The 23,559-nt window shown below is 46.8% G+C and overlaps 1 protein-coding gene across 1 annotated transcript; it reads right to left on the reverse strand.

Moving 5' to 3' along the window:
* Positions 1 to 6,892: 6,892 nt before the first annotated feature.
* On the reverse strand, positions 6,893 to 23,079 carry CXCL12 (C-X-C motif chemokine ligand 12). Its single transcript, XM_058028969.1, has 5 exons — positions 22,920 to 23,079; positions 17,995 to 18,112; positions 14,461 to 14,547; positions 10,937 to 11,034; positions 6,893 to 9,134 (listed from the first exon to the last, which is right to left on the reverse strand). The coding sequence occupies exons 1-5, from the start codon at positions 22,978 to 22,980 to the stop codon at positions 9,103 to 9,105; spliced, it is 396 nt and encodes a 131-aa protein (XP_057884952.1). The 5' UTR covers positions 22,981 to 23,079; the 3' UTR covers positions 6,893 to 9,102.
* Positions 23,080 to 23,559: the final 480 nt, after the last annotated feature.

Genomic DNA, 23,559 nt, shown 5'->3' on the forward strand with positions numbered 1-23,559 from the left:
TTCTTCTGTCCTGCTTTGGAATACTAACAAAAGTGAGAGTGTTGGGAATGTCTCCCTCTTTCTTCTGGATGAAAATCTAGTTTTGAAGCAGCTCTGGGCACTGGGCAGCACATGCCTGTGCACAGCATGGGAGCCACATGCTTCCAGCTGCCCTGCTCCATATGCCCCTCTCTGCACTCATCACCATGGAGGGGTGATCCCTTTGAGGGTTTCAAAGAGAGGTGGAAGTGGAGTGGAAATGTTGTGCCATTTACTTCTATGCTTTGTGAGGACTTTCTCAGTATACAGGTTGTTCATTGCAGTCAGCTCCCCTTTACACATTGATATTAAGGAAAACCAGACATAAGAGATATCCATGTCACGAGCCTTGTGTGGCTTTTATGCTTTCTCTGCCAAGCCAGCTAGATTGCTGAAGGCCAGATGGCAATGTGAGATACATTGCTGTAAATCATGAGCCTTTCACCAGCCCCACAGTGCAGAGTGAGCAGAATCAGGCCCTCCCACCCAAGACCCAGTATTGCTGGCCTTGCAGCTGGGGACTTCCATTTGTTTGCAATTAGGTGCTGGCACTGGGAAAGCCCTGAAGTCACCATGGTCTCTGGGCAACAGATAAAGCTTTTGTTTTTGCACAGACAAAAGGCAGAGCAGGCCAAGCCAACGCGGAGTGTGTGAGCAATGGGAAGCCTGATGAAAGGCCATAAAGAATGTCCCAAGTCAGCAACAAATAACATGGCAGCAGGAAAGACAAACCTTAAAGGAGTTAGAGATGAGGAAGGAGGGAGGGCAAGAGAAGGGAGAGAAGGGGAGGAGCCAGGATGGATTAGTGCCCAAAGCAGACATACACGGGGTGAGCACTGCTAAGGCACACATGGGAACAAGGCACTGGGGACTGTGTGAAGTGAGCTGCACAGCTCAGACCTCCTCATCTCCTGCCTGCAGAGCAAAGGAACCTGGGGACTGTGTGGAGTGAGCTGCACAGCTCAGACCTCCTCATCTCCTGCCTGCAGAGCATCCCTCTCCGGGCTTTATCTCGAGGAACTGAATGACTGGGAAGCTTTGTTTCTCCTTGTCACTTCTCCTTTATCTTTCCACAATACTCCATCCCTCCAAGGAACTGAAAAGCTTCCTGTTAACCAAATCTTGCATATGTTGAAAGAGGGGAATGTGAAATTAGATGATCTGTAGTTCTTTACTTGCTTGACAAGCCATCCCACGTCTGGTGTGATTCTTCTCCAACACCCAAGGAAGAGATAGAGCCTTGCATTTTTTGCAACATACATGCTTGATTAAGACCCTGGCAGAGCAGAACTTCAACCATGAAATCTACCAGGTAGGGACTGTCTTTATCCTTCTGTGTTTGTGCAACTCCTGCATAATAGGACCTTGTCTGAATTAAAATAATGATGAAAGAAAATCAGACTGGGAGATGACATGTAAGAGTAGGAATTTGCAGGCTTGTACAACACATATATTCTGGAAATGCGCTTGGAATCTCCCTCCCCCATTCTTAGCAAGACCAGATGTCTGCTCTGGAGGTCCCAAGGGTGGGGAGGATGGTACCAATCCTTCAGTAACTGGGTTGATGTAGACTGCTTAACAGGCAATAATGCCAGTAGGAGAATCTTTGTAACAACCAGGCTGCAGAAAGCACTGAAAGCTACAACAAGGACCTTAATTTTGAATATGGACACTTAGCATGAATGGTAGTCAGCCAGCTGCTTTTGTGGCTGTAGATCTGGCACAGACAGTTGGATTTCTATTTGCATTCATAGTATTTATTTTTTGAAAGAAAGACGTATTTCCTCTCTCCACATATTTTGTGAAGAACTATTTTGCTAGTACTCTGCCTTGTGGAAAGGCTTTAATTTAGAAAAGATGCACTAGGCTATGTAATGGGGCTTGGCATTTGCTTCCTTAAGTACTCTACCCTTTGTGTATGAATAGTACAGTCTGCAGTGGTTTAAGTCTCTCTCTGGTGCTCAGGGGCAAAATAGATAGAGTGTGCTAGATATTAAACTTGTACTGGCTGTTTGCGTTGCTGTGGTACTGTGTGCAAGGACCTGGCGATCTGGGTTTTGTTACACACTCTGAACCACATCCAGAAAGTCCTTTCTTCAGATTTGCTGTTTTATAGGCAACGCACAAACATGTTTCACCACAGCCAAAATCTTGCAGGCACGGCAATAAATCACGCAGCACGTTCGGCAGCTGGAATTGATTGTGGATCTTTGGGGTGGAAGAATCACACACAATCTGGAGATTTCAGTGAGCTACAGCAGCATTTTAAACCTCTGTCCTTCTGTTCTTGGGTTGTGCTCTTCCACCTCTCAGCAGACTGGGCTAGACTTCACCTTCTGTTCCAGCCATGGTGGTCTGATTGGGTCGGCTGAAAGCCTGAGGCAGCACGTTGGTTCTGCCAGCTCACCAAGCCACTGTGCCCAGGTTTGGCTCTCAGTGTGCTGGCAGTGCAGAGGCAGCACTCACAGGTCATTTTTCCTTGGCACAGGTCACCATTTTTCTTTGGCAGCTACTGTGAGGAATGGCTGGCTGTGGAAGCAGGACCTGGGAACCATGTGAGCTCAGGACTGCTGAGGAGCCAAAGGGTGTTGCTGGTGCAGGCAGGGAAGACAGATTGGACTTCACAGCTGGGAATGAGCCCAAGAGCATTAAAGACACACAGCTTGGCGGCAGCAGTCATGCAGCTCCTCTCCAAAAGGATCCCAGAGGACCCTGGATCCTGCTCTGATACAGTGGCTGCAAAGGACAGAATGGAAATGTCCTTCCTCCTCTTTCAGAGACTAGAAATGGATGGCTGGGCCTAGCCAGGGAGCACATGAGAGATGTGAAATGCAGTGATGAGAAAGCAGGAGGAAGGTGCTGAGAATGGCTTTAAACTGCCAAGGTTTTTCCCTTCAGCTGGGAAAACTGGGTTTGAGAGGAAAGAGAAGGTCCCCAAAAGAGCCAGAGGAGAGCATGAAGGACAAAGAAGGGCAAGAGGCAGAAAGGACAAAGACAGAAACTCAGGGAATTCCTACAAGAAATATCACCTGTGTAAGCAGTGTGATCCAGAGGGCACCTATGTGAGCAAACCTCTCCTCCCAAAGCTGGTGCATGCAGGACTCAGGACAGGCTGCAGACTTTTCTCACTGCCATGCCTCTTCCCCTGCAGCTGGAGGGCAACCTTCATGACCAGAAATAAAAGCCTCCTACCCCAGATCTGTCTCCTGTGTAACAGCTGGAGTCATCCTCAGCCTTGGTCCAAGGAGCTGATAATATGCAGGTGTTGTTAATGACACAGGCTGAGGAATGCTCCCCTGGAACTGGGGCTTTCTGCATATGGATTCCTGAGGCCAGAGGGATCTTCAGCTCCTCCTGTCTGACCCTACTGGTAACAGGGGCAAGAGGTGCTCACCCCCTGTCCCCTGAGAGCCCAGCAAGGTATGCATGGCTAACACCACAGTGGCCTTCAGCCCTGCTAGGAAGGCATAGGAAGGATCAGGGCTTTCCTTCCCCCTCTCTTGGGGGAGGTGTTCCAAAGGCTAATCAATTCCACACTTAAAAATCTGTTTTCAGTTTGAATTTCTCTGGCTGCAGCTTCTAGATCTTGCGGGTTCTGGTTTTGTTTTTTTTCATTTTGCCTTTGCTAGTCTCAATGCTACATATTTGTTTAGTCTGAAAGACCCTTGGGACAACTTGAGAGCAAGTAGCTTTATAAAACAGGGAAATGCTCACTAGAAGCTAGATGAGACCCTCATCATGTACCACCCAAGGTAACATCCTCAGTGGTGACATCCTCAGTGGTCCTAGGAAGCATTTACCACGCTGTCCCCTGATCTGTAGCATGCCAGGATCTAATCAATCCAGCCCATAATTAGTGTCAGGATGGCTGAGGCCATGAATGCAGCTGATTTCCTTCAGCTTGCTAATATTGGAAAGCTGCCTGTGAAGAGAGCCAGATGTGCTAATAAGGTGGGCTCACCTCCAATTCCTAGGCAGTTCACAGACACATTGCCATGATGCTTTGCTGAGGGAGCAAGAACCAAAACTTTCACATTTGAGAGAAAAGACCTGATGAAAGGCACAGCAAAGTGCTCCACAGAACACGTGGCCTATGCTTTAATATTAATGTGGAATTTTGTAGCTAATTACTCCCAATGCATTTCACAGTGGCCAGGGAATCTCTCACTGACCATCTGCACTCACAATTACCTACTAGTTTTTCATAAATGTCTTGGTAAATAATTGATGGATTTGCAAGGGGGTCATCAGTCATCTGAGTTTCCTCTTTCCCTTTTTTGCATGCCTTTTGCCTTGCATCAATTTGAACAAGAAATATTTCTTAAGCAAGAAGCTCAGAACAGCTCAAGCACTGTTTCACTGTTCTATTAAGCTGTCTCTGAGCTTTGCTGCAGCCAGAGCTGTACACAGTGCTGGGATTCACCTGTGTTGCAGTAGGTGTGACCTCAGGAAACAGTTTCCTCTTGCCATGAGAACTTGGCAGATGGGGAGATGCACTGAACAAAGACCAGTTTTCAACTCATAGTTTTGAAACCCACAGCACTTCCCCTACGACCTCATCCAAGTTAGGATTGTACCTGCAGGTCCTCAGGTCAGTTCTACAAGCCTCTAATATTTTTTTTCCTCTCCAAACTGAATATTGACCCGGCTGTGCCCTGGGAAAAGCAGCCCCAAGGACAGGGTTGTTCGCATCTGCTCTTGTCCAATGCATTCCCTGTTACCCCTCATGCTTTTCAGAGAAACCTTCATCCCCCCCCCACCTCAGCACAGATGATGATGATGATGGCATCTCTGTTGCTGGAACAAAACCAGCTCACAGCTCTCAGTTCTACTGAGGTCAAACTGCTGCAGGAGACAAGTTTGGGGAAGAAGAGAGTAAAAACTTTAAAAAAAAAGTTTGGGTTATTGTTTTGGGAAAAAATGGTTAACGGTTTCCTTTGAAGATGGCACATTTCAATCTGCTGAGCTGCTGCTCCATGCCAGACCCATGGATCCTTCACCTCAGGTTCCCTGCAGAGTCTGGGCATTGGGGCTGTATGGAGGCATCCTTGAAACGGGACACAAACCACATCTGAATGTTTTTCTGAATGAAGATTGTAGCTGTTTGTTTGTGAAGAGAAAAAAAAAATAGAATCAAGCAAAAACTTTATTCAGACATATATTTTATTAAGAAAATTTTAGGTGCATACACATTAATGTGAGAAATTACAACAATATAAAAGTGTTTATTTTCAAAATTTTCTATGAAAGGAGTAATTTAAAAAGCATAATAGAACTCCTCCATAAAAGCTGCCTTACAGGAACACAAATACAAAACCCTTTTCACATTATTTGGGAAGATACTTCTTTTTACTTAATAAAAATATAAAGTACAGTATTTACCACATTCTGACAACAGAGTTCTTACGGAATGAAGGATGGGAGGTCCATGCAGCCCTTTTGTCATGATACATGTTTCTTCTCTGTGGCAACCAAAGTTTTGTGTTTTCAGACAACAATTATCTTGGTGGGATGTTAAGAAAAAAAAAATCAAATTTGAGGTGATGAGTTTGCAAAAAACCTTGACTGCTGTAAATCACATCACTCAAAACAAGTTGCCAGAGAAAAGGACCTTTTAGAGGCTAATAAAAGGAAATTGGCAACAAAAACTCCTATAGGAACTGCATTTTCGACAAAATGTGTATATTTAACTTTTTAAAAAAGATTTCATTGCAAAATAAACAGTCACCTTTGCTCAAACACCCTAATCAAAAACACATCAAAATCACCCTTCATTTCATTCTTCCTCAGGCAGAATTCAGATAAGATATTCATACATAAAAGTATAAAGCTAGTATAAATAAAAAACTGACACAGCAATAAATACCATCTACTCTTAGAACTGGGATTTGACAGCTGCACATTGAAAATACCCACATGATGATTTCACATTCATGGAAGCTGCTTTTTCAGCATGGTTCAGTGTTACCTCTTGTCCCTCCTGTTCACATGTGGTCCCCATCTCCTCACACTTCCTTCCCCTGACTCTGTCTTTGGTCTACAGTTTAAGGCAGGAGGGAACACCAAGTGCTCTCCCCAAGTGAGATGCTGCCAGTGCTGCTCCTCAGCCTGCTCTGGTCGTGGCATGGACAGGACAAACACGTGGTGCATTGGGCAGCCCAGAGACTGATCCTTCTGGTGCCAAGAGCAAGGCTGCTCTCCCCAGTGCATCATGCAAACAGAGTCAGGCTAACAGCAAAGCTTCCCACTCAAGGCTGAATTTGGTCCAAAGCAAGAGAAAGCTTTTAAAAGGTTCTCAAGTCTCTGGCCAGGTCTGTGTCACCTCTGCATTCATGCCCTGCTTGACCTTACCCAGGTGAGGAGGGTCACACTGCTGGCCCCTGAGCGCAGCCCTGTGCCCTGAGTGGGCTCAGATGCAGGAGCAGTGAAGCATCAGCAGCACAGAGGTGTCAGGGCCCAGTCCCTGTGTGTGAGGTTGGGGCAGACAGCCCCAAAACACCACACAAACACCTGGCTGTGCAACGTCCCTTGCCTTCCATGGACTGCATTTTCCTCCTGCTGCTCCTCATGCCTTTTTCCCAGGAACAAATGCCCTTGCTTTAGCAGGGTCTAGCCCTGCAGCCCCCAGAGGAGAAGCTGACAGGAGCCCCCCTTTCCTGCAGTACCTCCACTACCTGGCTATACCATCCAGAGCCTGGGTTTGACCAGGTGCTCCAGTACTGCCCATCTCAGTGCTCCTGTCACAGCACTCATGTGGGGTTGGCACATTCCCAGTGACCTGTCCCTGCTGGTGCTGACCCAGATGCACTCCCTGGTAATCAGGACTGCAGCAGAGCACTGGCAGGGCTGTGCAGTCACATCTACCTAGCCCACCTTCTCACCAGAATGCCAAAGCTTCCCCTGGAAACAAAACGGTCATGGCCCCAGTCATAATGAACAGGGCATGCTGCTGAATCAAAATCAGAGGATTATTTAATTCTCCATTTACTGCAATGGGGATCAATCAGACCTCAGGCTGTCCTTTGACAGAGGTTATGTGTGAAGGATGCTCTTTCCTGGGTGACTTTTTCTGCAGTTATTCTTGGCTTGGACACTCACATGTCCACCTCTGGCAAACCACTGGCAAATGCAGGTGGTTTGTGGGACAGGGAATGGTGTCTAGGATATCAAATACAGCCCAGGGAACATAGAAAACCTCTGCTTTTCTCATAAAATTAATTTCTTTCTTTCTTTCTCTTTCCAGGACAGGATCTGATCCTACTAATACTATATCAAAACTTCAATGTCATCAAGTACAGTGGTACCAGACCTTTCAAAACACAGACACAATATACTTAAAGCACCAGGCTGGTAATGATAACAAAAGGAATGTCAAAAGCACAAACACAAATATTTTAGGCACAGCAGTTTGTTTCTGCTTTAAAGCAAATGAGGTGAGTTGTTCCCAGCTGAAGGCCTCTCTGCAATAGCCCTGTTTTGCAGAAAGGAAAAGACAAGATTTTTACCTGAATCCACATGGAAATAATGGAGTCTCTGGATAGCCAAAGTGCCTCTGTGGCACTAAAGTTGCCTACCACAAAAGGGAGTGTGAAACACTCCTCTCAGTGTTCCTGACACAGGCTGCAGGGAAGAGGGAAGATTTCTTTTGAATCAACCAGCTTACAAAAGACACTCTTACAACATTTTTTTGTTGACAATACAAACACAGATACATACAAACACAAGCATTGTGCTGCACAAAAGTGCTTCCCCCCAGATCTCAGTGCACAGCATGACATGATCCTTGCAGTGCTGCAGATGTCTCTCCATACCACGTAGCAGATATTGTGTATGCAGGAAGGAATAAGGAGGAAGAAACTTCTGGCTTAGGGGATCAGTGCAAGGAGTGGTGCCTGTCATAGGCTGTGCTTTGCAAAGGGCATTCCAGAGGCTATCCTGTTCACCAGCAAACCCCTGATAGCTGGTGAACTGGAGTGCTGGCCTTCATTTCCACACCAGTGAAACACCTCTCCTTCCACAAACTGCGCAGACCCCCTCCTGCCCCAGGCATCTCTCTTCTCCAAGGTGTGGCCACAAATCCTCTTCTGGGCATCTCCAGAGCAATCAGGGGTGTGGCTGCCCTCAGGCAGGTACAAATGTTCATGTTGGTGAAGGGTGAATAAATCTCAGCCTACTTCAGTGCAAAGCCAGACAGGCAAGCTGAAGTCCCCTCCTATGGATGGCTGGGAGATCCCTGGTGCATGGCAGCGCATCTGACTCCTCCAGCAGCTTGCAACATGATCTTGTGGTCAGAGCTTTGATAACCCATTCCTTTTTTTTTTTGCTAAATTTATCATCAGAAACACAAGAACATAGGAAATGCCAGATGACATCAGAACTGTGTTGTGGCTCCTAACACACACAACTGCTACAAACCAAGTATTAGCACCTTGCAGTACCAGATGTGCATTGATCCAGCTGCTCATAGCTGTCAGCAAGGGTTCTGATCTTCAGAGAAGGGCTTTAGCCCTGTAGCCCTGAGTTTAATCACTCATCCAAAATATCTGTAATGCCACCCAGGGTAATGTTGTCTATAGTCATCAGTCTGATGCTTTTGAGCCTTCCTATGTTCTTGGCCTCTATGACTTCTGGAGGCAAGGAGTTCCACCACTACTTACACAACATCATTGCACTGTACAGTTCATGTCTTTCTAGGTTTAAAACTCCAGGAGACTTGCATGAACCAAAAGAAAGTTAAATAAAGCAGGACCTCTACACAACAAAGGAAATAAAATGTCATATAATAACAGGGTTAGTTTAAATTGGTATCTGCCCCCAGTGCTAGGTAATAAACCAACCTGTATAAATTCATATTTTTCTCAAATAGTTGCATCTTACTATATAAAAATAGCACTATGAAAGCAAGCCAATTTGTGCAAGGGGAAAAAAAACCAAACAAAAAAAACCCAAAAAGAACCAAGGAAAAAACCTTTGGAATTGCGTGAAGCGTTGCTTTTGTGCTGCATGTTAGCAGTGAAATGTATTCAGTCCCTAATACTGGTTATCTGCTCTCTGGGTCCTACAGTAAGAAATCCTGTAGACGGCTTACAATGCTTGCCTCTTACATCTTGAACCTCCTGTTGATGAAGAAGAAAGTGAAACACTATTAAGGTTTATTTCAGTTGCAAAAGCTTATCAGGCCTAGTCAAACAGCAAATCTGTGTCTGGACTAACCCAAAGGCAGCCCCTCCAACCAGTAATTGCTGGACATTTTGGGAGAAGTTCTCCACAAGGAGCTACTGGGGCCCAGCAGGGCAAACCCAGCAATGGGTGTTATTTTGGGCAGGTTGTGCTCATCACAGTTAGTAAGGTGTTCAGAACTAATACAGTAGGAAGGCTGGCTAGAAAGCTTATTCTGGACTTGAAAGCCAGAGCAGAGAATTGTCGGTGGGCAAAGAAACTCGGCAAAAAATACAGCAGGGAAAGGAGAGATTAATCATTTGTGAGCAGCCCCAGTAGCAGAGCAAGTGGCACTGGGAATGCCTCCTCTATTTGCTCCTATCCCACAACTCTGATGGAGCTTATGGACTGCAGCTCCAGAGAGTGCCAGGTCTCTGTGAGGATGGAGGAACGTAGAGGGCAGCCCATGCTCTGCTCTTGTTTGGCTTCCACCATGGGGTGGCTGGAGAGTAGAGGCAGGCAGTGCTCTGCCAGCCAGGAGCCACCCTGAGCCTCCCTGCCCTGGGACCCCACCTGGTGTGAGCAGCTGGGGACCACACCAGAGCTTGTGGTGACCAGCTGCCCAGTGAGGTGAGGTGACAGGCAGGCAGGCACTGCATTGTGAGCCCTGGAGGGCTGAGGGAGGGAGCTCAGGTGGGGTGCAGACAAATGGAGTGTGCCATGCTCAGTGTGAGCATGATACCCAGGAGAGTGTGGGTTAGGCATCACAGCAAAGTGCAAGTGTCTCGTGTGTGTGGTTCACCCAGAACAAGGAGCCACTTTGGGCTGATGGCCTCCAGGTTTTGTCTGAAGTGACTCCTGTTCCTGCTCCAGGCTGGTGGCCTTTTGCAATCTAGATGAGGTCACTAAGACTCAGTTACAAGTGGCAGAGGGTCAACACCAGCTATTCAAATACTGATGTCTCAGCTCATCTTGACTAACACCTCTTCCAATGCCTGCTGGACAGCTAGGGCTCTGTGACAGCTAGAGACTGACTCCCAGTAAAGGCAGCCTCAGAAAACTCATCTAGGCACAAAGACAATGACTAAACCATGAGGAAAACTTCTCCTCTGGAGATATCTTTTCCAACATCCCACAGCAGTAACCCTATATCTCTTGGTGCAGAAATGCATGGCAAACCACCCTTGTGAGGAACAGAAACCTGGGACATCCAGAGCACTGGTATATACAACACCATTCTCTGGGAATTGCCTAGCATCTCCCATAGGAAAGGCAGCAACCAGTCACCCATGCACCACATCATGCTGTCACCACGTGGTGCTGCATTTCTCATTAAAAAACACTAGTGGCAAATTCACAGCTGTTAAAGTTTAACTCTGTCAGTTTGATATTGGAGCTAAAATAAATAGGGCTCCGAAAACTTTACCCTGTTTTTGACTTTGTCTTTGCTTCAGGTTTATTTTGGTCTCTCTGTGTGTCCATTTTCCCACTTGTAAAATTTTGTAAATTTTATAATTCCCATTTGTAAAATGGGCAAATCATCCCACATCTGTTGTAGCTAAACTTTCCCCCTGTTTTGAGAGTTTCATCTCTATAATGCTCTTTTGGTGGAAGGGGAGAGATGTTATCCTCAACAAATATGGGGGGAAATGGAGGTCTGGATAGGCTAATATATTTGCCCAAGGCCCCATAACATGGTCAATGGAAGAGCACGGACTTCAACCTGAGGTGTCCCAGCTCAGAAACTAATGCCTCCTACCATTCTTTCTCCCTGGAGACTTTAGTGGTGTTGCACGGGAAGGGCAGAGTGGGCCCCGTTTCTTCTGTTGCTTTTTTTTATGAGTGCGATGACGTGGTCTAAATTAAAAGAAAAATATAAGAAAAAGACTGCCATAAATTATCCATATACAAAGGCCTCATTCACATTTATCTTATGATCCCTTCATATCTTGCTGGCAGGGTGCAATGTCACATCCCCTTTCATATAACCTCTGTCTGAGAGAAATGCCAGACAAGTAAAAGCATCCTGGTGGAAGAACATTTGCAAACCCCGAGGCCAGAACAACCCTTTGACCCAAAATGCCAAAGCCTCCTCAAATGCCTTCCAGAACTTCTCAGTCAGGAGCCTCACCATCCAAAAAGCTCCCCTGAGGTACAGAGGAAGCAGAGGGAGAGCTGGATTTCTGGCTTCCCACCCAGTGTTCCTGCTGACATCAGCAAGAACCAGGGGCTGCTCTGAGGGGGTTTAAGGCATTTGGTGCCTTAAAACAAGGCTGTAAAAATAAACACCCACATCGTCCCCCTTCATGTGGGGCCTTGACCCAGCACATGCTTGGTGGAATATTGGGAGTCTGTTCTTCTGGCACCTTGTACTTCAACTGTTACTTACAAATTAGGTTAGAAATTAGGAAGAGCTGCTACACCAGGGTTTGGAAGGCAGCAGCAGGGCTTGGCTGCCAACACAGCCAGTCCCTACACATTCACAGTTTCTTTTCCTTTCTCCCAGCTGGCTTAATGGAAAGATTTTTCCCATGTGAGTTTGTTATCTTCTCCAGATCCATCAAATCTCTCCTGCAGTAGCCACCGAGCTTAAGGGACTCCGGCATCTTGAAGCGAGGGGAGCTCTGAAGTGGGACTGTATTAACATGACAGTGGATGAATGCTGGATGATGTTGGCCACAGCAGCTGCACAATGATTTTTAAAGCCAGTTAAGGAATTTGGATTCCTGACAGCCTGAATGTGTTTTGCTGATGTCTCATGTATATATTATATGGAGATGTGATGAATATAAAGCAATAATAAATACTAAGCGGAATTAGTGAGCAAAAAAATTCCCTAGTAAAAACCATTTCTGATTTCATAATATTAAACTGTATCGGACTACTCTTTTTGCCCTTAGCTGCAGATTATAACACTGAAGATATTTTCATATTGAAGTACTGGTATAGATTAAGATGTCTTCACGGTTTGGATTCTACTTAAGCAATTACAAGAGCCCTTTCTACAAAACGTATTGATTTTATTCCAGAAAAATAAATTCCCATGTACAATTGGGTTTTCATAACATGAAACAATTAGCCATTTTATTGCTAGTGCATATAGGGTAATGTCACATTTCATACAATTTCGGTACAAGTGAAAAAATATAATATATGGCTGATTGAAACTGATAGCTACATTAACATTTATAGATCTATATAGATTCATTTTACAAGCTGTTAGTAGTTTAGAGGGATATTGGTGTTTTAAACTACCAACATTCATATGGCTCCAATTCAAATATATGAATTGTTTGATGCGCTATAAATATATTCCAAAGTACATTTCATTGAAGAAGTCAAAGCTGTGCACTAAAATATATCAAAAACATGCCTTGTGAAAATGCTACAGACAGAGCCCTTACTGTCTGTGGAGCATGAAAATGCCACTGGTACTAGCATCACTAGGTGGAAAATGAACATAATGCCATGATTACAGGATAAGGTGATGGAGATATATGCTTTCTGTCATCTTATTTCACAAAGCTGGGACCAAATTCTCTCTTGTTACTCAATGTAAACCAGGATGAATCCACCAAATTGGCAGAATTGCTTCTGTATTAGCATTATTAAAGAAAACCCAGAATCTGGCTGGAGATCAGGCAGACTCACTGGTTTCAGCAGGGCTGGTCTCAGATCTTCACTAGTGGTAGTAAGAGCAGAACATGTTCCAGCTGAGTTGCTCCCCTAAGTCAGACAGGCACATAATCATATTTGCCCAACCTTGCAGATTTCTAAAACGCCTCCTAAATCTCAGGTTGGGGATGATAGTAAACAAAAACTTGAGCAGGTTTTCCTAGTTTGTAAAACCAAGTGGCTCAGGTCCCTATGATATTCAGTATGGGCCACATCCTGCTCTTAGGTTCAGTTGTGCCTAAATCCAAAGCCATTCTGGCAGCATTAACCTGGATTACCACTGCAGAGAATTTGTCCAGAGGACAAAAGGGCTGAGTGCTGGCAGCAAAGAAGGCACTGAGCATCAGATGAGATGGGAGGAGCTGTCAGGGCTGGAATCACATTGGCTTAGTTAGCTGGCTTCCTTCCTTCTTCCTCCTCACTCTTGGCCCCAGTGCAGTCCCCAAAAGGGACACATGGAGGAATCTCTCTACTTCTGGTGGCATTTTCCCCCTTGCTTGTTGTAAAAACACAGGGGGACAAAGAATTTTTTTTTTCTTTTTTTAACTCTGACCCTTGTTCATCAGATGCATTTACAAAGGAAACAGTGGAGACCATTCAGGTACCTGTGCCCCTCATCTGCCCTGGGGCCATACTTTCCCCAGTAATACATTGTTTTGGCAAATGATTGGATTCCAGCCCTGCCTTCACCCTAGAGATGCAGGGGGGACAAGGTTCAGCAGGGTTACAGCGCAGTTAAGTGGGGTGGGAATGTGATGGGAGGGTGGCAGGGATACTGAGTGCACAGGTAGGCTAGCTGGCCAAAAAATGTTGCTGCAGGACCAAGCTCAGCCCAGGGCTCTGGGCAAGCAAGGGAATGCTTTGTACCATCCTTTGGTATGTACCATTTTCAGTGCTGAGGGCTGGAGCCCTCCCCTGCAGCTCAGCACAAAAATGTGCTTGGTGCTGCTCTGCTCATCACAACATTGAACAGAGATGGGCTGAGTCCACCTCAAAGTAGGCATGATCAACCATTTTCAAGGGGAATAAAAACAGGTTTAAAAAGTCTGAATTTGCCAAGTTTGGCTGGCTTTCCCCTGGTATTGTGGAAAAGACTTATTCATGGTAGCCCATTGTGCCTTGGCCAGCATTAACAGCATTCACAGTGGGCAGCAGAGAAACAATTTTCAGCACCAAGAATCCCAAGGCCTCGGCTGCCTGTGCAAGCAGACACCCAGTGTAACATGGAGAAGGGGCTCCAAAGACACCGGAACAATATAGATTCTCAAGAAATTGTAGTTTGGCTGGAGAAGAAAGGGCATTAAAGGAAGAATTTTCCTTGGGAGAACAGCTTTTTTTTTTTTTTTTTTGAAGAGGATGAGTTCGGGACCCCAGAACATACTCATTAGCACAATTTTTGCCTCAAACCCTGGCAAAATTCTTAGTTTAACATCTAGGATATATTAGAAACTGTTGTTTTAATACAAATTATGTCAACTCCAAACCCTTCTTTGAAACAATATCTGATTCCACAAGTACTTTGTCCACATGGTAAAAGCCAGCCCTTAATGTTCTACCCTTTAATAATTCAGGATGTTAGCTGTTAAGTCCATTTGTCTCTTGCCTTACTTGTTTAAAGCTTTCTCCAGATATTCCTGGATCCACTTTAACTTGGGATCAATGCACACTTGCTTGCTGTTGCTCTTGAGCCTTGCACTGCCAAAGGAGAAAAGTCAGAGTGAGTCTGGTGTGCAAATTCCACAGCCCACACCCACTTCCCCCCACACTGTGCCTTATTTTCCTTGGGTGCCAGTGCTGCTTTTGGTTAACCCATGAAGATGTGAATTATTTCTCCCATCCTTGACCTTCCTCACCTATTATAAATATCCCTGGCTTGGAAACCATCTCTCTCCTTTGACAGGTCTGTACTGGGAATCATGAGTGAGTGGAACAGATACAAAATTTGAATCTAAGACCTCCAATTCATACCTGGACCATGAATGAGAGCTCACTGTCATCAACAGAAAAATTTCATTTGGAAATACTGAAATGGTAAATGTAGGTAATTTTTGCAAGTAATTGATTTAAAACAGCTTTTAAATTCTTTAAATTCAACCCCAAACTGAAGTTTCACATGTTTTGAGGACAGACACCTCATGGATGTTCTGAAAGAAAGGGTGTAGTCACTTGTTAGCTTTTTGTTTTATCCAAGACTGAATTAACACGTTGCAGGGAGGAAGACAACTGAAAGTGCCATAGTGCCAGAGGCAAGTTTCTCCTCATGTATTCACTCAGCATTGGAACCAAAGGCAGAAACCTCCTGAGGGGTTTCTCCTGGATGTCCAAGCTGCACTTCCCACAGCAAATTTTTTAGCTAATTCGAATTCTCTGTGAATTTCACACTTGGGCTCTCTGAATCTTTCATTCTGAAACAGGACAAATAGCTTCTCATCAACAGGTTTCACCCTCCAAGGATCTCAGGACCTCAAAGAGCTGTTATCTCCCACATTCCCTGCAGCACCCTGCCTCTGCCCCAGCTGCTCCAGCCTCTGCCTTGGGAAAGTGCAGAGAACAGCAATTTTATGGAAGTGCCCATATGAATAAGTTCAGTACTTGTTTAAACATTTGCTGGATGGAAGCCATAATATTCCTCCCTTTATAAAATGAAATCTGCAGAATATAAAACGATGGTGTAAGAAATAAGAGGTCAAAAAGGCTCCTTGGTCTGAAGTTATGCAACAACACAGTTGTAACATAAACACATCAAGGATCAGTCCTGCAACCCCTGCTCCAGCACAGAGATGAATGGGCCTGATTCATATTTCCCTTACAGCAGTGCCAAGCTGGAGCATTTCCAGTTAAGTGATACCAACAGTGTGTAAGAATGGATTTGCTGATGTTAGCAATGCCTGGGAATTCTTCAGCTGACCTCACAGGGTACAGAAGCAGAAGCACACGAAACCAGTCTCCAGCCACATTCAACACAATTCCTCTCACCTCATACTGACACACTGATTTCTTCAGACACTCATTTCTGAGCCTGTGAGTCCCTGTTCCATGTGCAAGGAGGAGACACAGGAAATTGTATGGAGTGTTTAACCTGGACTGGTTTAGGTGTGTGCTTGCTAAAAATGCTCATTTCCCTGTACTGAAAAGCAAGGAATTTAGTGTGGACTTTTTAGAAGTAGACATTGACAGAAGAGTTCCCTGAATTTGGAGAGATGATTTCAATAGAATGAAAGAAAAAAGTCTGCTCTTAGGCTTTTTGTTCAAGTACAACTCCCCTTAACCAAAAAGGAAAATATACTTGTGAAAAAACAAACAAACAAGCAAACAAAAACAAAACTAAAAACCTCAACCAAAACAAAAAAATCCCAAACAATAAACTCAGAAAATATCTCCTAGCAACTGTATATTTAACTTAGTTCTCTATTCCTGAAAATGGCAGCTTTTAATTTATTTACACCTTTGTTGTTTAATGCTTCAAATTAATCAAGAAGAGAAATTCATGTGTTGGCTTTGACTTATTTCATCTCCTATTTTGATGAGGACCTAGCTTTGACTTATTTCATCTCCTATTTTGATGAGGACCTAGTTTAAAGTCATGTTTCAAGGGTATTTGGAGGGATGTATCAAGTACCTTACTTGTCAAAGTAACAAAAACAGGGTCAATTATAGGTTTGTATGTCCTGTGTGTACCCCACACAAACACATTTCGGTCAGGAATGGGCAAGAACATGAGATGTTTCTGTTTCTGCATTTCATGCTCTTATTTATCTCTAATTACTATAATCCTATGTTAAGAGATAAATATATACTCTATCCTGTCTTAAATGCTGACATTTTCTTGAAACTAGTCCAGATAATTCCAGATCATCTAAAAAGCCTTAGCACTGGGATTCTTACGACATCACTGACAGTCCCAGAGCACAAATCCATGTACTAGTGCATGCTTGCTGCCAAAATTGTTTATAGGTAGAAATCAGAGTTAGTCACAGCTGGTTTTGCCATTTTTCTGAAAGGAAATTATTTCTCAGCTGAGGCTTACATTTTTCTCACTGTCTTCCACCAAATCCTAAGGCAGAAGGCACATGATAAAATGTGTGTGATATACACAGAGTGGTTTAAGACAGAAAAAACCTATACTAATAAAAATTGGTTCATGAATGGATAACCGCTCACATACATTCCTGAGCAATCTCATGAAACCACACCAGTTTTCTGAGTGCAAAGGTTTTGAACGACAAAAATTGATTTTTACAGCATTTGAGTTGCAAGAGGAAGGGCTCAACATATGGGGCAAAGACAGAACCAGTAATGGGATCACTGCACAGAAACCAAACCTTGTCCCTGACACCCTGTTATAGAGGTTAACAGAAGTTGAGAGTAGTAAGGTTCCCTTGTAATGAAAAGATGAATGCTGAGGAGTTTTTTCTTCAGAAGGTTTTGAATTTTGAGAGGGGATCACCCATGAAGAAGTGAGCAAAAAAGACCTACCTAAAACATACACATACATACACATCTACAAAGACGAACAAACAAAATCCCAATGTTTCCTGAAAATGAGGATTGCTTTTCCAGAAAAAAAAAAAAAAAAAAAAAAAAAAAAAAAAAAAAAAAAAAAAAAAAAAGGAGCTATTTTTCATTGGGAGCCCATTTTTCTGTTCTGCTGCAGTTTACTGAGTCAGTCCCTGCCTGGCAAGCATCCCTAGATTAAGCCATCACATTTCCAGGGTCTGTGCCTCCTGCAGAGGATACATGAAACACAGGAATTCCTTTTGCTTGTTGAGCTCCACTCCATGGAGAAGTGACCCATTAGAAGGCTCAGACCACTGTGAAGGTTTTACCCAGAGTGTGAAGCTCCACATCCAAGGCAGCGCACAGCCTGTCTGACATTCCTGCTCACACACCCACGGGGGAACAGCACATGGGATCACACAGTGATGGGGACATCACAGAGAACACAGCTGGGAAACAACAGCTGGGCTCCTTTACATGCGTAAAGCAGGGTCCAGCAGTCCCTGACACAGGGGGTGAAGAGATGAATTGGGAGTCATGGCATGAAGCAGACTGAAATTCAACCACCAGGGCAGGCACCAGCTCTGTGACCCTTCTTTTTAACAGCCCAGATTTGCACCCAGGTGAAAGGAGCAAGAGACTTACACAATCTGAAGTGAGCAGTTGGGTGTGGAGAGGATTTTGAGGTGCTTAATATTGGCTCTTGCCACGTTGCTCTCGTAGAATCGACAGGGACATCGGTAAGTCAGGCTGACGGGTTTCTCTGCGGGACAAAGGGAGGGAAAGGACACGTTACCTCTGGCTCCCGGTCAGCAGCACAGATACACCGCTCAGGGCTCACAGAAATAAACGCCCTCCGAAAATGCAGGTGGGGAAAATGCAGCAGAAAAGCTGTAGCTTTGGGAGAGCATTTGCCCACAGCTCAGAGCACAATCCATTCAGCTCAGCGCCCGGCCTTTCAACAAGGGTGCGTAGGATTTTGGAAGACAAAAGAAGAAGGAGAGAAGATGGAGATAAGTAAAATGGAAGAGATTAGAATAAGGAGCCGCGCCATTGTACAGGGATGCTCCCCGTAATTAGACAAGATAAAGGCCAAAAGAGGGGGCACTTGTCCTCCGTGTTGTTCTACTCAAACGATTTTGACCCGAGGCCAAATTAGAAGGTAGCCAGAAGAAAGAGATGAATTCCAGGGAGTTCAGATCAAACCGGCTCGGCTCAGGTGCAGGCTTTTCACAGGGGACTTAGCGGCTACAGAAAGGCTCTGGCTTTGCAGGCGTTCCCAGGCCCAGCTGACCTCTCCCCGCCGCAGCAGCCCCGGCTCCCAGCAGAGGTGCCCGCACAGGAGAGGCGAGATCCCAGCGGCTTCACATCTGACACCCGGAGTCTTTTGAATTTCTAGCCTGCGGCTACGTAAGGCAATCGAGGAGACACTTATCAGCCAGGGCGTCCCCAATACACTATTCAGGGGCCACCAGGCTGGATGAGAGTTCTGTCACTGCCATCACTAGGGACAGAATTAAGTTTAACCCCTTAGGCTAAAAATCTGCCACGTATATGTATGCAGGACTGAGGAAAGCAGCCTGGCGCCCACCACAGCCCCTGATGCCCGATTTCTCTATGGCACAACTTAATTACTGGCAATCAAGTGCACCTAAGCAAGGTCTTCATCGGACTGTAAGTCTGAAAGCTCCATGCACAATAAAATACAAGCACAGAAGCCTTGCCTGGAAGTCTAAGAGATGCCTAAGATTTTAAAGAATTTCCCAGTGGAGCAGTTTTCAGCCTCCGGGAGGAATTAAATTCATACACCTAACCCTTAAAATCTGGCTCATGCTGTAGATGGTCAGATCTATATCTGGCAGGGCTTGAGATCCCATATGGCAAGCCGCCATCCTGTTTGTTTAGCCACACAGGAATACTTGCAGCATCCAAACCCAGTTCCCTTTCAAGGCAAATGGGGAGATAAAGAGCCAGGAAGGGCTTGGAATTTCTAAACAGCTGTCTAGGAAGGTGAGAAAAGAGGTTTTCAAGCGCAGCAGATCTACATATATTGCACATTAATCTCTGCCTGTCTCTAGCACGCATAACCAGAGAACAGAGTGAAATTGGCCCGTCCTGAGGAGAGAAGGCCCTTTTTATCCCAGTGTCTCTACCAAGAGATGAGGCAGAATCAGATCCCACAGGAGAGGAACTGATCAGCGGGAATAAAACTTCTCCTGATTCACACAGAATCTGGGCTATAAATCGAAAAAATGGAAGGACTTTTCTATCAGTTTTCTGCCACTGCAAACAGCGGTTCCATCTGTGAGTTAATAATGTGCAGGGAAAGGAGGAAGGAGGGCTACAGAGTGAGCCCCGAGAACATGGATTAGAGTGCCTAGTGCTAATGTGGAAAGGAGTGAGGAAGGCACTAGGATTTCCCACTGCAAATCTGTGCCTGACAGCTACACATCTGTGGATTTGTATTGGAAAGGGGGGCTGAAACTGAATACAGTCAAACAACTCTCAGCACAGCTGTAGTGATAGTGTCTCTGCAAGCTTGTCCCAACCAAGCTTAAGCCAGCTTTAACTTAAACAACGTGCAAGAGATGAACTGTTCAGATCCACGATTTGATAATGCAATCCTGTCCTCCCTCAGACTCGAGGTGGGATTTTCAATCCCATACCATTCGAAATCAGGAACAGAGAAAGTTTAACCATGACTAAACGTAAGTCCCAAAGTTGTTTCCTGCCCAAGAAAAAGCGTCCAGCACAGCAAGGAAGAGGGGAAGCCCCAGTATCAGTGTGCTGTTACCCCAAGATGCAGTGGAATGACAAACCCCCTCCCAGCACAAGAATCCCTTTGGTGTTTATTTCTGTGTGCCTTTCTTGGTGATCAGGAGCAGGCACTGAGCACCACTGGGTCAGCTCTCTGCATCCCCAACAGGGAATCAGTGACTCCTGTCTCACTGTGCTATCAACAAGGCTCAAACCCAGGGAAAACTGGTGCATGTGGCATCTTCCAACACATGAGCCCCTATCTTCCAAAAGCAGGAGAGGGAAGGGGCTGTTTGGAGGCTGTAATTTAGGACAGGAACATTTCTGGTCTTACTCTGAGGCTGACAAACCCATTCTTTATCTCTTTTCAAAATTTGAAACATATTGTTGCATGTACATTAATTATTCAGCTTAATCAGCTCTAATCTACCAATCTGTACTCTGAGTTCTCTGACATCTATCAAACATAGCACAAGCTGAAGCCATTCTCTCAGTACAGCAAATTAGTATAATCTGTTAATTGCCTTATTACATGAAAACATGTAACTGATGGCACACAAAGCTTTTGAGACTTTTATGTGTCTGGCACATTTGGTTCAAATGGATGAATACAGTGAAAAGTTACAGAACAGTCAGATGCCGGTTTGACATCTCAATGTCATTCCTTCAACCTAACAAAAAGAGAACACCTCCTTTGGCCTCGACTAGAAGTTTGTGTTTTGGAACTTTTAAAAGAATAAACAGTTTTATTGTTTTCCAACTCAAGTTGAGTTTTGTTGTCTCTGAACACCTACTTTTGCTGACAGATTCTCTCTAGAGACAAAGCACACACAAAGTGTTCTCAGAGCGGCCACTTGTCAGTGCTGGACAGTACCTACTTCATCCCACAGGGATCTGCCTCTCCTTACCCACACTGAAACGGGACAGTGAGGGAAGAAGTCAGTTCCCAGTTCTGCTGCAGTTATCAGTAACATGCTGTGTGGACTAGGAAGCTCTGCATGCTTGAATAGAGAGGGAATCTATACCCAGGAAAGCAGGATGGACACAAACAGACAAAACATTTGAGGAAATCATTTTACTTCTGTTCAGCCTAGGGTGCATTTATCATTATCAGGAGATGGCTGATAACTTTTTAAGTGTAGAACATCTCCATTTCCCTGGAAAGCGAGGCTGGGATAGACAGACACACAGCTTTACCAGGTAACTAAGAAGAATTCAGAGCTCACCTGCTCCCCAGCACAAGGCAGCCCTGTGAGCCCTCATCTGGATCAGGGCTGAGAGCACTTAATGACACGCAAAGTAGGCAAAAACCTCCACTCTAAACACCGCAAGACAGTGGGGTCACTTTGCTTACACTAATTTCTCTCCAGCCCTTGTGAGCCATCTCCTCCCTCAGGTAGCCAGGTCCCGACACGCTTGTCCCGACACACACGCTTGTCCCGCTGTCAGGGAAGGAGAGCAGCCGGCTGGGGGCAAGCCGGGCTGCAGCTGGGCGCTGTAAGGATGTAAGGGGGATGAGAGCCCCTGTCCCTTCCTCCCTCCAGAGACGAGGGAAGCCGCTCAGGCACCGGCGGCCCCAGCCGCTCGGCAGCTGCTAAGGCTGGCAGCCGGGGGCTGGAGCTGGCACTGCCAACCGTGGTCCCCCGGCTCTGCCTCCGCTACCTGCCGCTGTCGCTTCCCATCCCGCAGCCCCGAGGCAGTGGATGCGGCGAACGCGGCGGCGGCTGGAGCCCACCTGCCCGGGACATTGGGGCCTCTCCGGGGCAGGGCCGGCTCCGTGCTCCAGCGGGACGGGGCTGTTGTGCGGAAAGGCACCGGGAAATCTTCGGGGAAAACTAAACTCTCTCAAGCTAAACAAGGAGGGCACCGGAGAGCATCCTCTACCTCCCTGGGTGGAGAACACCAAAGTTTCATTGGTAAGAACAGGAGAACAGAATGAGAGCGGAGGTGTGAAAACCCAGCTAGAGGACATTCGACGAGGCAACGAGAGACGGCAAATCTCTGCCAGCCGCAGGAGGAGCGTCCGGAGGATGCCCAGAGGTGGCGGCCAGAGCCCTCGTCCCGCCCGGAGTCCCGGGGCACAGGGCTCCCCGGGACAGCGCGGGTGTCCGCTGCCTCCGGGGCTGTCCGAACTCGGGGCACTCCAGGGAGCACAGCTGGCACAGTAACCCGGGCAGCTGGAGCTGGCACCGGGCTGCGGCGCGATACGCGGGACGGCGGGGACGGCGTGGGGCGAGCGGGCTGTGGCTCGGCGCTGCGGGTCGGATGTGGCTGCGCGCCCCACGCCGCCAGCCCGCGGACCCCCCGACCCCCCGTCACGGCAGCTCCCTGCACCCAAAACATCCCCGTGCGGTACATTCCTACCCAGTGACCGCTTTGACTCAGCTCTGCCCTGATTGAGGAAAGATAGACCACGACAGGGGACAGAAGAGGTACCGAACAACCGCCTGTTTCTAATTCCTGGTAACTTTTAGGGTTGGGGTTTTTTTTGTTAGAGGGAAAGTCGATATGCATATTTAGCAGCCAAACCACCTCCCTGCAGACGGAGCGCTGCTGAAAGCCTTCCCCCAGACGACTTCAATCTGGGGCGAGTTTGGCAGAGAGAACCGCTTTGGCCAGCTCTTTGAAAAAAGCCAGGGAGGGATGGAGGAGAGGGAGGAATGGGAGCCCGCCTGCTTCCAGCTTTGCACAGCCATCGCTTTGGCTCCCCAGACACATCTGAGCCGAGCCGGGAGAGCGGTGCAGCTGCGGGGAGAGGGGGAAGAGCGGGGGATTCCGCGGGACCATCGCTCCCGGCCCCGCAGCCCACTTACCCTCCGAGAGGGAGATGACGGCCAGGGCGAGGGCGAGCAGCGCCAGGGCGCGGAGCTCCATGCTGGGCTGGCTGGAGGAGGCGGCAGGCGCTGCTCGGCTCGGCTCTGCTCTGCTCTGCTCGGCTCTGCTCTGCTCGGCTCGGCTCTGCTCCGCTCTGCTCCGCTCCGCTCGTCCCGGCGGCCGCGGCGCTCTGCTGCTGGCGGCCCCTCCGCCCCTCCCGCTATAGAGGGGCCGGGGGCGGGGGGAGAGCCAGGGGGAGTAGCTAGACTGTGATTTATTGCCCGTGGCATGTTATTACATCCTTCCTCTGCTAAAAATGGTTGGAAAGAAACCAAAAGAGCGAGGGCTTCTCGCTTCGCTCCGTCAGCCTCTCCCCAGGCTCAGCCTCTGTCCCCCCAGCCCCGCGCTCCGAGCCCCCCCAGGACCCGCGGCTCGGGGGCCGTGACCGGTGTGTGTCACCGCCGCCCCATCCAGCCCCAGGGGGAAGAAAGTTGTTTCCCCACCAAACTGTGCCACCCCGGCACGGCGGCTCCTAAAGCAGAGCTACTGGAACCGGGATAGCGGTACGGGACGCGTCCCTCAAGTGTTCACACACGCATCCCTGAAGTGTTCACACCGGGGAGAGAAGAAAACTTCCCC

Source organism: Melospiza georgiana, chromosome 8, assembly GCF_028018845.1.
Source record: "Melospiza georgiana isolate bMelGeo1 chromosome 8, bMelGeo1.pri, whole genome shotgun sequence".
NCBI lineage: Eukaryota > Metazoa > Chordata > Aves > Passeriformes > Passerellidae > Melospiza > Melospiza georgiana.